The sequence below is a fragment of the Ctenocephalides felis genome, unplaced genomic scaffold, assembly GCF_003426905.1.
Source record: "Ctenocephalides felis isolate EL2017-DRISC unplaced genomic scaffold, ASM342690v1 CF-g0.4_SCAFFOLD_01170, whole genome shotgun sequence".
Classification (NCBI taxonomy): domain Eukaryota; kingdom Metazoa; phylum Arthropoda; class Insecta; order Siphonaptera; family Pulicidae; genus Ctenocephalides; species Ctenocephalides felis.
The window spans coordinates 72525806-72541451 of record NW_020537324.1 but is presented as its reverse complement, the minus strand read 5'-3'; the positions used below and the strand labels follow the sequence as shown (position 1 = coordinate 72541451).

Genomic DNA, 15646 nt, shown 5'->3' with positions numbered 1-15646 from the left:
TTAGTAGAATATCAAGTAAATATCCAACAATTATATTAAACTATCAAGTAAACTATCACTAACAAATTCAATTAGATTTGGACGATTTTGAATCGAAAATCTATGTCGATATTACTGATAAAAAAGTCGAAGGAATTTTGAATTAGATATAACTTTTAATTTTAGCTAAATTTTTAAATAATAATTAATTATTACGTTTATCCCAACACCAAACACAAATTAAAATTTTCACTAACCTTTGCCTCCTATTTTTTCCTCTAGATGAATACTTCTGCATTAAAGTTATCTGTGGCCTTCGGGATTTTAAGTGTAATTTGTAGTTCTGGAGCCTCTACACAGAACACTTCTGGGCCTTTGGTTCGAACCCAATACGGCCCTGTTCAAGGGTCCTACATGACCTCAAGAAGTGGCAAAAAAATTCGCAGTTTTAGGAGTATTCCTTATGCCCAACCACCAGTCGGGGACCTACGGTTTAAGGTAAAATAATAATTAGATATAATTGTTATAAGAAGGATATATATATATATATGCATATTATCTATATATATAAATATATATATATATATATATATATATATATATATATAAATGTACATATATTAGAATTATTTTAATTGTTGCATTTGACAATTTTCTCTCTTAACGTAAAATTTCAAATAATCATATACTTATCATTTTCAGATTTTTAGTCGGTAATTGTAATTTGTTTATGAATTATCAGCTAAGAATAAATTTTAAACTATACTTTTAAACAATGATAGACAATCCTGAACAAAAATTCTGATTTCTGGACAAATCGGAACATATAGTGAACTTACTCAACTTAACATGTTGCATATAATAATCATTGCATGAATAATATCTATACTAAATTATTTTTTACCAAATTTATTGATGTCCTAATATTTTTATTTTGTCGTATTAGTAAATTAATCTAGTATATATAATTAATATATAAACTAGTAATCTTGAATCCTTAAAATTTTCTTGAAGTTTTTGAACTTTAGTTGAGAAATAAACAGACCACCTGATGATATTGAGAAATATACAGATAAATATCAAACTATTATAAAATCAGACGATACATATATTATAGAGTCAGCAATAAACGATTAAAAATTAAGTTAATAAAATATACCTTGCTAATATTGTTTTTTAAAAATATTTTTAGAAATAACGAATATCCTTTATAATTTTAGTTTTTTGAAGTATATTTTTGCTGCACATTTCCAACCATTACTTTAAGGAATTGTTATCGATAATATAAATTGATATTTTAAAATAAACTCATAAAAATTAATATCGTTTAATTCAATAAATATGGATTTTCAATAATATGCTTATCATAAAAGACAACTTTAGTAGTTACAAGGACAATTTCTAGTATAATGATATACCTACTTTCTATTTACAATTAATATTAAGAATATTAAATCTTAATAAAATAGTGAAACTTTGTTCAAAAATATTATGATTTACTCAAAGAATTAATATTGGTAAAGATGTTGATAATCAAGTTACGGATGGAAGTACTTTGTAAAAATAATTATTTTACTTTGAATAATAAAATTAATAATATTATTATTAAATTTTAAACAAATTATGAAACTTTGTTAAAAATAATTTGATTTATTTGAAGAATTAATATTGGTAAAAATGTTGATAATCAAGTTACGAATGGAAGTACTTTGTAAAAATATTTATTTTACTTTGAATAATAAAATTAATAATATTATTATTAAATTTTAAACAAATTATGAAACTTTGTTAAAAAGTAATTCGATTAATTTGAAGAATTACTATTGGTAAAAATTTGGATAATCAAGTTACGAATGGAAGTACTCTGTAAAAAATATTTATTTTACTTTGAATATTAAAATTTTTGATGTTACGCGATAAAGAATACAGATTAACATGTAAATTTCTTTTGATGTAAAAACAATTTGCGTCATTCACAAATTCTTTAGATAAAAATCTAAATAAACTCAAATATTTAGAGCATCAGATATAGCAAAAAAAATATGTGATCAATGATATAATTGATAAAATCTTATAACAAATATTTATACAAATCAAGGAATTCTATTTATAGTGTTGATAGTATAAAATTTTATGTTTATTAATATATGTATTTATTAGTTTTTTTTTTATTTTTTAGCCGCCTGCACCAGCAAATCCGTGGACATCTACATTAAATGCAACAGAAAATCCACCACAATGTGTACAAAAAAATTATTTTCTACCAAATCCAAAAGTCGAAGGACAAGAAGACTGTTTATACTTGAATGTTTATACCCCAGAGGTAAGTAAAAAATAATTTTTATCTATTTGTAATAGAATTTCATTACTAATAAATAATAATAGACTTAGATGACAGAAATTTTAAAGCAGAACGAAAATACAAAACCAAGAATATTCCTAGTTAAATATATGAGAGATCTATGATGTGATGATTTAGAGATGTATGAATTGATCTAGTATAATATATTGGAGATCTATGAAATTATAAATACATGGTTTATTCTATGAAAGATTCATTGAACAAAAACTTTTTGTTCCAGTATTTTCTTTTTTAGAAAAATCGTAACCATTTTTACTTGTTTAGTTATGGTCGTAACTTCCAAATACTTTATGACACAGATGTCTGATGATCTATAAAAATTGCTTCTTGCAATCTGCGAGCTAAAATATTTGATTTTATCGCACAAAAATATTATTACAATAACATTGAGTTTTACAAAACTTTATAAATAGGGATAGGGATAAAAGATCACGATTTCTTCGTCAATTTTTTTATTTTATATATATTTTTTATATATATTTCAGATTCATAGAAAATCTTCTCCGATACCAGTGATGGTATTTTTACACGGTGGAGGATGGTTTACTGGATCATCAAGTTCTGATCTTTATGGCCCAGAATATTTATTAGACGGTGGAGTGATATTGGTGACCCTTAATTATCGTCTTGGAGCTTTAGGTAAAATAAAAAAGCTGAATAGTTACAGTACTCAAAGTTGCAAGATCAAGTCTCAAAAAAAATCCTTATTTTCCATTTAATAAAAAGGGACAGCTAATATTATTTTTAAAATTTCATCAATATCCCACTCGAAAATTTAAAAAAAATGGCCATACGATCCTAAATAAAATGTCAAAAAAAATTTAAAAAAAGAGATATCTCTTAAATGCATTTACACCCAGCATATTGTCGTAAAAATGTATATTATTTTGATTGGCAATAAAACTATGCAAAAAAAAAATAATCCTCAAATATTTTTAGCTAGATTTCCTTTGAATTTTAAAAAGTGTTTTGCAAGCAGCAGTCAAAATTAAATATGTTTAAAAATAAAACAAAGAGCTAATAAAAATACAATTTACAGCAACAACTGTATTACTTATAATGCATTTTGTTATCTCCTTTTAATCGATCAACAAAAAATGTAGATAAGTACATCCAAAATTGGTTACAGTAAAAAACAGTTTCTGGCACAAATGATTTTTAATTATCATTTACAAAGATAGTTAATTGATTGGTCATCTCATTAACATTTATTATCTTGCAATTCAATTGCCCAAGGTTACAAGTTGTAAGTTGTAACTTACAACCACGATGTAATAAAACAGGTTTAATGAATCGTAAAATTAATAAAAAAAATACATCAGTTGAAACCCATTACGATTTGTGTACTTAATGATGAAAAAAACATATAAACAATTAATTTTCAGGTTTTTTGTCGACCGGTTCCGATGAAGCACCAGGAAATTGGGGTCTGAAAGACCAACAATTCGCACTGAAATGGGTTAAGGAAAATATTGCCAGTTTTGGGGGCGATCCTGATAATGTCACACTTTTTGGACAAAGTGCAGGGGCTGGTGCTGCACATTTGCATGCTGTGACACCATCATCAAAAGGTAATAAAGGAAATATTATCTACATATTATATATATAAAAATAAGTCGAGTTTTCCTTCCTGACGATATAACTCCAGAACGCACGAACCGATTTCGACAATTCTGCATTCGTTGGAAAGGTCTCGGCTCCGCAAGGTTTATAGCTAAGAACATCAGTGTTGTATGGCATCGTGCCTTAATGCAAATTGCCGGAACTTCACGCACCGTAATTAAAAATTAAGCTTGGTTAAATCAACGAGCAATTCTTGCCGCAAAGAATAATGATGTACACGCACTGAATTTCACCATTCATTGAAAAATTGCTGGCGATTTGGTGACATACCAATGATTCCGACTCGTCTTCCGTTTGACTTCAAACGATTGCAATTTCCAGTTCGCCTTGCGTTCGCAATAACAAGTCGCTTAAGTGTTTGCAGGATAAATTTCAAATAAATTATTTAGAAAATCATTGCTTTTCACATGCGCAGTTATACGTTGCCTGTTCACGAGTTGGTAAACCATCCGCTTTGTTTGTGTTAACAGTGCTCAAAATAAAAAAAAAAAAACTAATAACCAAAAAATACTTCCATTAACAAATTTACAATGTTGCCATTTTTCTCGTGATAATTACGTCGACCAATTCAAAGCAAAGATGGTTACCCATCTTTTGCCCTGTACTTTAAAATAGTATTCGTTAAAAATTGTTAAAAAAGAACTGTTGTATCTAGTGTCAAAATAACTATACTTTTGTCATAAAACTTTTTTTTTCTTATGAAACAATTTACTGACGTGGTCTTGAAAATTATATTCAGGTATCGAAAACTAAATAACAGTGCTCAAAATATTAAAAAAACTAATGGATATAAATATTTTTGGTAAAAATTGACAATGTGGTCGTATATCTTTTGATAGCGTCCTGTTTTAGACGATGTTTGGTTACACATTTTTTGCCCTCTACTTTAAAATAGTATTAGACAAAAAATGTTAAAAAAAACTATTAAGAATAAAAAAATACGTTCGGTAAAAAATTGACATCATGGTCGTATATATTCTGATAGAGTCCTGTTTATATTTATTAGAATTTATTATATTTATTTATTATATTAGTTAGAATTTATTATATTCAACTATCTTAAACTAAACAACAGTGCTCATAACCAAATGAGATACTTTGCAAGAATTTATAAGTGTTAAAAAAAACTAGTGGTGCATGGCAGTGTGCCTTAAGGCAAATTGCTAGAACTTTCCGTATCGTATTTTAACTTTGGAAGGAAAAATATTTTTGAAACTTTGGAAAGAAAAAAAAATACTTTTGTTAAAAAATTACGTTTGGCGTGGTAGTGAGGTTTCACATATTTTGCCCTCTACTTTAAAATAGCATCGTTAGAAAAACACTATTCTATACTCATTTTTGTGATAATGTTGATGAATCTTCAAGATTTTTATGTATTTTTTTTATTTTATTTTATTTTTTTAAAGGTTTATTCCATCGTATAATTTGCATGAGTGGCGTGTCTCTGGGCCCTTGGGCAACACCATTCGGGGACGAATTAGACAGAACACGTAAACACGCTTTTTATCTTGGTGCCAAAAAAGAAGACATCGATAAATGGACTAACCAGGAATTGGTAGACTTTTTGAGGTCACAGGATGCAGCAGATATTACTGAAGCCGAAACCAAACTCAGGGTAAGAAAAAAATATCATAGGATAACTCACCACAATCTTGCCTCAAAAAATTCATAAAAGGATACAAAGTAATAGAGTATTTTTGCAATAGTAGTTCTAATATCTTCTGGTTCTATTTTTTTTAGGTTTGGGCTGTAGATCCTCTAACAACCTACAGACCAGTGGTAGAAAAATTGACACCAGGTAACCCCAACCCTTTTATAACAGATACTCCCTTGGAATTAACCAGGGCAGCTGGTGCCAATGTTGTTCCCATGATGATGGGAGTTGCTACTCATGAAGGAATTGTACGAGCAGGAGGTAATTAGTTTAAAAATTTTCTAAATTATGTATTTTCAACTTGTTCTTTTATTTATGTCTAAAATGATTAGAACTGCTTCAAAAGTGACAAAGTTGTTATGGTAATTCAAAATAGTAATGTGTAAAATCAAGACGTACTAGTAAAGTGCATTCGATGAATATTAATTATTTTGTCATATATTCTTCTTTATTTATGTTTAACAAAAGTGTCATTCACTAATCAACAAACAATGAAATATTATTATATCATATTATTAAATATATTGTAAGTATGAAATAATTTTTGAATAATTTCATATTATCCACAAATTTATGACATACGACAGTTTAAATTTTAAAATTTTGGTTTTCAAAGGATTTTTCCTTTTTTTTAGATATCTACACAAACAAAACTCTGATGGATGATTTTAACAAAAGAATCGATGTCTTGGGTCCATTTATTTTGGAATTGAGAGAAGACAAACCAGCGTGGAAAGATATCAAAGAATTTTACTTTGGAAGTAGTGGACAAGTTAATGAAGATACTTTGCAAGAATTCATAAATGTAAGTAAAATGCACAAATAATTAATGTATATATATATATATATATATATATATTAAATTTTTTATATAATTTTGATGTTGAAATATGTGATATTCAGTTTTCAGGGCAATACATCAATTAAAAAATTTGTATGACTTTGAAACATTTTTATTTTTAACTTCCCGTAGGGCAAGTTATAGTAATCGCAAAAAAATCGAAAATGAAATTTTTTATATATCTTTACGTTTCAAAGGTTTCTGAACATTTTGGCATACCTTAGAAAAAATGGATGTATGTGTGTGTGTGTGTGTGTGTGTGTGTGTGTATGTATGTATGTATGTGCGTGTGTGTATGTATGTGCGGATACAAATTTTCGTCGACGATTTCGGGAACACGGATCAACCGATTTGAATAATTCAAAAAACATTCGATTCGTATTGATAAGGAGACGTGCTGATTAGTTTTTGGCAAAGGCAGGTCTAGCCGTTCCGAAGATACGGGGCAAAAAGTGCCGAAAACGGTAACTCAGTTTTTAAGAGAACGGAGCGTCCGATTTGAATAATTCAAAAAACATTTCACTTGTATTGACAAGATGAAGAATCGATAAAATTTTCATAAAGGTAGGTCTAGCGGTTTCGGAGATATGGAGAAAAAAGTAAAAAAATGAGCCATTTGGCGGTCAAAAATGATCATTAGACATACGCACATCAAATTATCAGACATTTTATAGAGATTTTAACAATAAGTATACATTTTGTTAACATTTCTATGGGTTCCGTACCAATGCTTATGCGCTAGACAGCGACGCGGCGCTTACGCGCTTTATATTTTGTCCCTATGCAGTTAAAGCAGTACGTTTGCTTTGAAAAAAAGTTCAGATCTTCTACAATATGTCAAAATAAAGAAAAAAAATTTTTTTTCAAAAAAAAAAAATTAAAAAAAAATGTTTTTTAAAAAAAAAATTTTTTTTTTCAAAAAAAGTTATTTTTTGTCCGATTTATAGTTTCTCAAAAATCTTATTCTTTCAAAGTAATTTTTTTTCAAAAATGTTAATTGTTTTTAAAAAAATTATAATGGTTTTTAAAAAAATTATAATTTTTGGTACGGGAAGTTCCAGCAATTTGCCTTAAGGCACGATGCCTTAATTGCCTTAAGACAGAATTCCACTTACAGCTAGTTTCCATACGTTTCGACACATAGTTTTGTGTCATCTTCAGTGGACTCTGTTTTGAAGGCACAGATAAAAATTATTGATTAAAACTAATATATAAGAAGTGATATGATACTATGTGTCGAAACGTATGGAAAAAATAAAAATGTTTTAAAGTCATACAAATTTGTTTAATTGATGTATTGCCCTGAAAACTGAATTTTACAGAAAATGTACTAAAGTGTATTATTGTGCCTTAAGGCAACTTGCTGGAACTTCTCGTACCGTAACGAAATGATCGAGGAATAACAAATGTTTTCAAATAGATTATTGTAAATACTGTAATATTGTCTAATATTTATAACAATTATATGAGCTAAATTACATAAATAAAATTATTTATTTCAAGTATATAAGTGAACTTCAGAACTTTAGTCAGAATTAAAATTAAAATCTGAATTATTTTTGATATACAAAAAAAAATTCCAAACAAAATTTAAATAATTTTTATCCCTAAAAACAATTAATTTACCAACACTAGCAGAATATTTTTTGGATCATTCAAATCGGTTCATTCATGCGCCCGAAATCGTCGACAAAAAATTGTCTCCACACATACATACACTGTGTGTGTATGTCATCAATTTTTTCTGAGGTATGCCAAAATGTTCAGAAAACGTCGAAAAATGTAAAAATTTTCAATTTCAATTTTCGGCCCATTGCAATAACTTACCCTACGGGAAGTTGAAAAAGCTAGTGGTGCATGGCATGGTGCCTTAAGGCAAATTGCTAAAATTTTCCTTAACGAAATTTATAATTTCCAAAAACTTAGTAAAAAAAAATTTATTTAAATTAGTAAGAAAATTTGGAATATTTTGGAACATTTTCGAAAATTTTGAAAACCTTTACAAAATTTGAATATTTAAAAAAAATTTTAAAAAAATATTTTTTGAACTATCAAACATTTGAAAAAAATGATTTTTTTTTAATTAAATAACTTTGTATTTACATAAACATTCATATATATTGAAATGTATATATTGAAATCGTATATATTGAAATCGTATATATTGAAATCGTATATATTCAAATGTGTATTCATTCAATATTGTTTATTTTGAATATGTGTCTAATTGAAAATATAAAGAAAATTCCTTCAAAAAAGAAATAAAAAGAGTGTTAGAGGTAAACAAATCTTTTACAAAATAAAATTAAACATTTTAAATAAAAAAAATAAGCTTATGCATCACCTTAGGAAAATTTAAATAAACGTTCATGGTAGAAATTTTATTAATAACTGGTAAATTTTCTTCCCACAAAAAGAAAATTAATATATATATATATATATATATATATATATATATATATATAATTATTTTTTACTTACAGTTAATTTCGGACAGAGCTTTCTTCCACAGTACATCGAAGGCCATAAGAATGCATTCTTATGCAGGAGCAAAGAGCAGTCCTCCTCCAATTTATTTGTACAATTTTGACTACGAAGGATTGTTCAGTTTTGCTCCAATTTATGCACACACCACTGAAATTAAAGGTAAGAAATAAATAACACATATAATTAATTATAATATTATAATTAACTACTTTTAATGATGGAAGAAAAATCAACCGAAATTGAGATTTAGCAACTTTTACAATTGTCCCGATAAAATTTGGAAATTTGACACGACCACAAAATCTCTTGAATTCTTATTTTTAGTCCACATGTCAAATTATAACAAGTCATCAAAATCGTCAGGAACAAATTATAATAAATAATTACGAAGAAACGTTCCTGCCGATCATAACCAAAAAATTAACCTGCACGACTACCAACAATTTTTCAGTTTTAAATTTTTTTAAATCGGTTCAGGATTTGTTACATATTATAATAGCAAAATCGTTTCAGAATGTTATTTACATTTGGAATTGCTTACAACGTTAAATGAAAAAAAAAATTATCAAATCGGATTTTTTGGCAAAACATCTCTTCCTCCGGAAAATAAATATTAAAATCGTGTGCTTAAAGTTTATTTTAAATTGCCTTAAAACCAGTATCATAGCCATCAACAACAAAAATACATCTATATCCACTTATGAATATAAAATGACTTCTGAACCTTATAAATGCACAAAAGAATAATTGCTTTTATATGATTTCAATTAACATAAAAAGTAATCTTATCAAGTATTATTGTTGACTGCAAAAATAATATGTTACCTAATAACCACACTATTTGCAATATAATTGATAATTAAATGACTTCTGATTAATGCTAATTATGTTTACTTAATACTATGTAAACGTGTATTTATGATAATTAAGAGATTATAAAAAAAATCTTAGTGCAAGTAAATGCATTTATTTAGTGTACTGTAAATTGAAAGGAATTTGCATTCCACTGAAGGTGACATAGAATAATATATCGCAAAGTATAAAAATATGAAAATTATACAAAAATAATAATTTTTTATGTATTACGATTAATTTCACATAATTTGTCGCCAATTAATATTTATTTTATTCAAACTAGTTATTTCTGCTGCCACACGTTCCCAATTTGCATATCTCGATTGACCGTCGATCAATGTTTTTATTCAAATGAATAATGTATATTTATTTTTATCTCGTTAATTTAGTTATATTTAAAAGTGATTAACATAATTATCAACATTTGTAAGAGATTGCAACTATATTTTTTTACATCGGCGCCTGTCGTATTTGTTTGTATGCGGAATTGAAAATTATTATATCAGACGCGTGCGTGGTTTATGAGACGAGTTTTTATGTAAAAGGAATTTTTTGCATTAAAAAATTGTTAAGATAAAAAGATAAGATGAAATAGTATTGTTGACACAAATTTACAGTGAAACCATGCCAGTGGTTAGAACTTATATTACCCTAACAACCTTTTTCGAAATATTTAACAATTATAACAATTTGACCAACATCGTCATTAATTACTAAAAATTGTTCATTATTCAGTATGGGATAATTTTACCCAACTCATTTTAATATCTAAACATTTAGTAACAAAAAATAGTAGAAGTATAAATATAATAGATATGGATATCTATCTATTAAGCACCTGTCACGATGTTTGTCCGCTATGTACTCCTGAACTACTAAACCGATTTTAATTTTTTTTGGCTCACCGTATAAGTTAGTATCCAAGTTAGGTTATAGGTAATGTAAAAAATTTAATTCATATTTATAACTATTTGTTTCTTAGGTGCAACACATTCCGATGACACTGTCTACGTATTCCGAATGCCTGGAATATTTCCAGATTGGCCAGAATCTCATCCAGATATTGTCATGAGCAAACTTATGGTCAATATTTTCACAAATTTTGCTAAACATGGGTAAGATTATAAAATTAACATAGTTGTCAAAATTCATTAATCTTATTTAATTATTTAAAAATTCTGTACTAAACATAAAAGTCTCTTGCATCCACGACGCCCCTTAGACAACATTATTTAGTAAAATTTATTAAAAATATTTTACAAAAACCCTCAGTGCTCAAACTTTGCCAAAAAAATACTTCACTCCTTATACAATTTATTAGCATCATTAGTTCGTACATTTTTATATAACCAAGTTTAAAAAAAAATATTTTAAACATATTCACAAATTTTGCTAAACATGGGTAAGTCTATGAATTTAACATAGGCATTAGAATTTATTGATAATCTTATTTAATTTTTTTAAAATTTCGTACTAAACCCTTAGTGTTCAAATTTTTACAACAAATACGTCACACCTTATGCAATTCTTTAGCATCATTGATTCGTACTTTTTTATATAACCAAATTAAAAAAAAAGATTTTAAACATATTCACAAATTTTGCTAAACACGGGTAAGTCTGTAAAATTAACATAGTTGTCAAAATACATTAAAAATGTTATTTAATTTTTTAAAAAATCTGTACTAAACCCTTAGTGTTTAAATTTTTACAACAAATACTTTAAACCTTCTACAATTTATGTGTGCAATTTGTTTTAAAACTACCTAGCAATTTAAATTACAATAAATAAAAATTTGACCCAAAAGTTTCTTGCATCCTTGAACAACATTATTTTCGTTAAATAAAATTTTGTAAAATTTATTAAAAATATTTTACAAAAACCCTCAGCGTTCAAACTTTGCCAAAAAATACTTCACACCCTATAGAATTTATTAGCATCATCAGTTTGTACATCTTTATATACACAATAAATAAAAAATAAACACAAAAGCCTCATTCTGAACACCCATTGGACAACATTATTTTTGTAAAATAAAATTTTGTAAAATTTATTAAAAATATTTGGCAAAACTCTCAGTATTAAAACTTTACCGAAAAATACTCCATACCCTACAGAATTTATTACTATCATTACATTTGTAAATTATTTTATACCCAAATTAAAAAAAAAAATGGAAAGTGTAGAAGAACATTGTTGTGTACTTGGATTAACATAAAATCTTTAATGAAACCTTTAGGTACAAAAACAATAAATTTTATCATGAAAACGTAAATTTATTTTAATCTCTTTGACTCCCATTTTAAATTACAATAAATCCTATATCGTACACAGATATTACATAACCTGTCACGTTTGTAAACATATTGTAGAAAAAATAAAATAATCGACAATGAAACTTATATCGAAACTATTCGAATCTATTTGTATTAAACCCACAATTTTTTACAAAAAACAAAAAATATTTAGAAAATACAACAGCGTCATTGCAACCCTCATTAACACAAGCATAAAAATTCCATTAACACAAAACACTCCTCATTCCTTCAGCATCGAAAACACGAGATTGGTCGACCCGATTGCATTGGCGCCCGGGTCGACACGACTATGATGCGATGTCTGCAAAATTGAGTTGATTTTTTACGCTAAATGCTACTTACAACTATAACTATTATTATTTATTTTTTTATTATTTTTTAGCAATCCAACTCCTTCAAACATTTCCCTAGCCTGGAGCCCAGCCTTGAGCAAAGACAACCTAAATTCGATCAGAAAACAACGTTTAACATATTTGGACATCACAAAACACAAAGGTGGCAAAGGATTAATAGATTTAAAAGTCCTTGCAGGATTTTATACAAGTCGAATGAATTTTTGGGACTCTTTATCCTTGTTGGAGAATAAATATGGAGTGTGATCAAAATAAGCGTGATATTAGAAATAATCAAATATTATTGGAAGCTAATGGATAAAAAAAATATTTTAATGGTTACACATCAAGCACATAATTTAAAAACAATTTGTATGTGAATTGATTGTTCTGAAATGTTATATGTCGAAATTTGTGTATTCTAACATGAAGACTAATTTTTTTTGGTTCAAAACATTCCGTGAATCCGCTTGAACAAACACAAAAAGATTTATTAAAATTCAACTAGCCATTTATGAGCAGTTCGATGTCATACATACATACACAAGATTTATACCTCTAATATTTAGAATTCTATACAAATTATCTTATAAATCGGTGTTAAAATTTTGAGTCGGTTATAATTATATTAAAAACATAAGTTTCAATAATATTTGATTACAAATTAGGCAAAGTATTTTTAAGATTAATTCTAAAAATTTTAAATATAAAGTAAACTTGCACTAAGTGCAAGTTTTGTGATTTAGATTAACCAATATTTGGTTGATTGTAAACATTCGGTTAAAATAATTTTAGATTTTAGTTACAATATATAACCACATGATCAAAATCAAATTCAAATCATGAGACAAAAGACTAACAATTCCATAAATTGAAAAATACTAATCATAAATTAAAAATATTTATCGATTTTAATAAAATTTTGACAACTAAAAATATTGGGCCTTGTATAATTTATTTTTTATATATTTTATAATTTCGCAATAAATCATATCATTTTCGTGAATTGCATTTAATAGCAATTGATCTCCATATAATTATTATTAAATAAAAAAAAGAAAAATATTTTTACACGAAAAATAAGAAATATTACGGTGTAGGTGTATTGAATGCTATATGTATCTAAAATACTTAATAAAACAATATTTTTAAATAAGTTTTTATGTAAACTAAATTGCATTATAAATGATAAAGTGTAACGGATGTATATAAATAAAAATAAAATATATATGTGAAAAAAGATTTTTGTTAAGTGAGTTAGTTTTTTAATCAAGAAGTTTTACTTACAATTAGTCGAGTGGCTAAAAGATTTTACGAATTGTATTTGTTTTTTAGGTTTAAATAATTCTAATTATTTGATACCAAAATTATAACATGTGTATATACGTGAGCTAAAATTTGACGTTTTCTCGCCAAATTTAAAAATTCGAAAGCCATTTGAAAAAATCTAATAAGTATTCATACGCACTAAGATCAGATCAAAACTTTTTCTTATAAAAATTAATAAATCAAGAAATCAGACTATAAAGTTTGTTTAAAGTTTTTTCATATAAAAATCATATTGACCCAGTAAGAATCAGATCAGTCAAATTATTTAAAAAAGTTTCTACATAAAAATAATTGAATCAAGCTTCAGTAAAATTAGATCAAGGCGCTTAAAGATTCTGGTTCAAAATCTGAATAAAAAAACATATTTATGAAATAAGAAAAATGTGATAAAAAGCCCAAAATACTAATGGAATCGAGAATAATACCTTCGATAAAACAAAATTATTCTAATTCTTTCGTAATCGCAAACACAAAAATTGTCGACCCGGTCGGTGCATTGGCGCCCGAAACGACGCGCCTGTTATGTGATGCCTGTGAAATTTAAGAAATAAACTAAACGAGGTACCCGAAAATTATTACTATATTTGCTATCATAGACCGACAACGACACCTTGTATAAATAGGAACTTAAGTTAATAAATGAACCATTGAAAAATGCATCGAATATTATTCAAGCCAAAAGAAATTCCAGAAAGATTCTTAGAAACACCATTAGGAAGAAAACAAAAAAAAAAGATTCAGAAACATATCAAGAAAAAAAACTATAAAGTATATAAAACAAAGAAGAAAAATATACAATATTTGACAAAAATAAATAAAAACCAAAGCATTTCCATAAAAAATAAAAATAAAGTCTTAAAAATTCAAACAACCCAAAAGAGAGGAAATAATGCACCAAAAAAATAATTTGTAGGGAAAAAAGTATAAAACCTTCGGCAACATAAAACTGTCATTATTCTTTCGCCATCGCAAATACAAAGCTTGTCGACCCGGTCGGAGCATTGGCGCCCGGGTCGACGCGCCTAATAATACGAAATATGAGATAAGATCTTCGGGAACTACCCATGTAGTATGCATTCCGATTAAGTGTTCTTTATGTTTTAGTTTTTTATAAATTTTTACAAATGAACCTGCAAAATTCAAGAAATAACTAAACAAAAAATCCAAAAATTATTATGATATTTGCAATCATAGACCGACAATGACACCTTGTATAAATAGAAACTTAAGTTGGTAAATAAACCATATAATGAACAAATCTCAGTTTTAGATCTGAATCTCAGTTTTAGATCTGAATCTGATTTTTAGAAAGCTTGTCGACCCGGTCGGAGCATTGGCGCCCGGGTCGACGCGCCTGTTATGTAATAAAAATAAGAAATATGAGATAAGATCTTCGGGAACTACCCGTGCAGTATGCATTCCGATTAAGTTTTCTTCATGTTTTAGTTTTTTGTGAATTTTTACAAATGAGCCTGCGAAATTCAAGAAATAACTAAAAGAAGAAAAATATACAATATTTGACGAAAATAAATAAAAACCAAAGCATTTCCATAAAAAATAAAAATAAAGTTTTAAAATTTAAAACAACCTAGAAGAGAGGAAATAATGCACCAAAAAAATAATTTGTAGGGAAAAAAAATAAAACCTTCGGCAACTGTCATTATTCTTTCGCCATCGCAAACACAAAGCTTGTCGACCCGGTCGGTGCATTGGCGCCCGGGTCGACGCGCCTAATAATAAGAAATATGATATAAGATCTTTGGGAACTACTCGTGTAGTATGCATTCCGATCAAGTTTTCTTAATGTTTTAGATTTTTGTAAATTTTTACAAATGAGCCTGCAAAATTAAAGAAATAACTAAACAA

At 27.1% G+C, this 15646-nt stretch overlaps 1 protein-coding gene across 1 annotated transcript; it reads left to right on the top strand.

Annotated features, from left to right (window-relative positions):
* Positions 1 to 242: 242 nt before the first annotated feature.
* On the top strand, positions 243 to 12790 carry LOC113368432 (esterase E4-like). Its single transcript, XM_026609979.1, has 10 exons — positions 243 to 477; positions 2159 to 2302; positions 2827 to 2980; positions 3727 to 3912; positions 5371 to 5579; positions 5705 to 5879; positions 6254 to 6423; positions 8943 to 9105; positions 10784 to 10916; positions 12502 to 12790. Exons 1-10 carry the CDS (start codon positions 262 to 264, stop codon positions 12716 to 12718), a joined length of 1767 nt encoding a protein of 588 aa, XP_026465764.1. The 5' UTR covers positions 243 to 261; the 3' UTR covers positions 12719 to 12790.
* The last annotated feature ends 2856 nt before the right edge of the window (positions 12791 to 15646 follow it).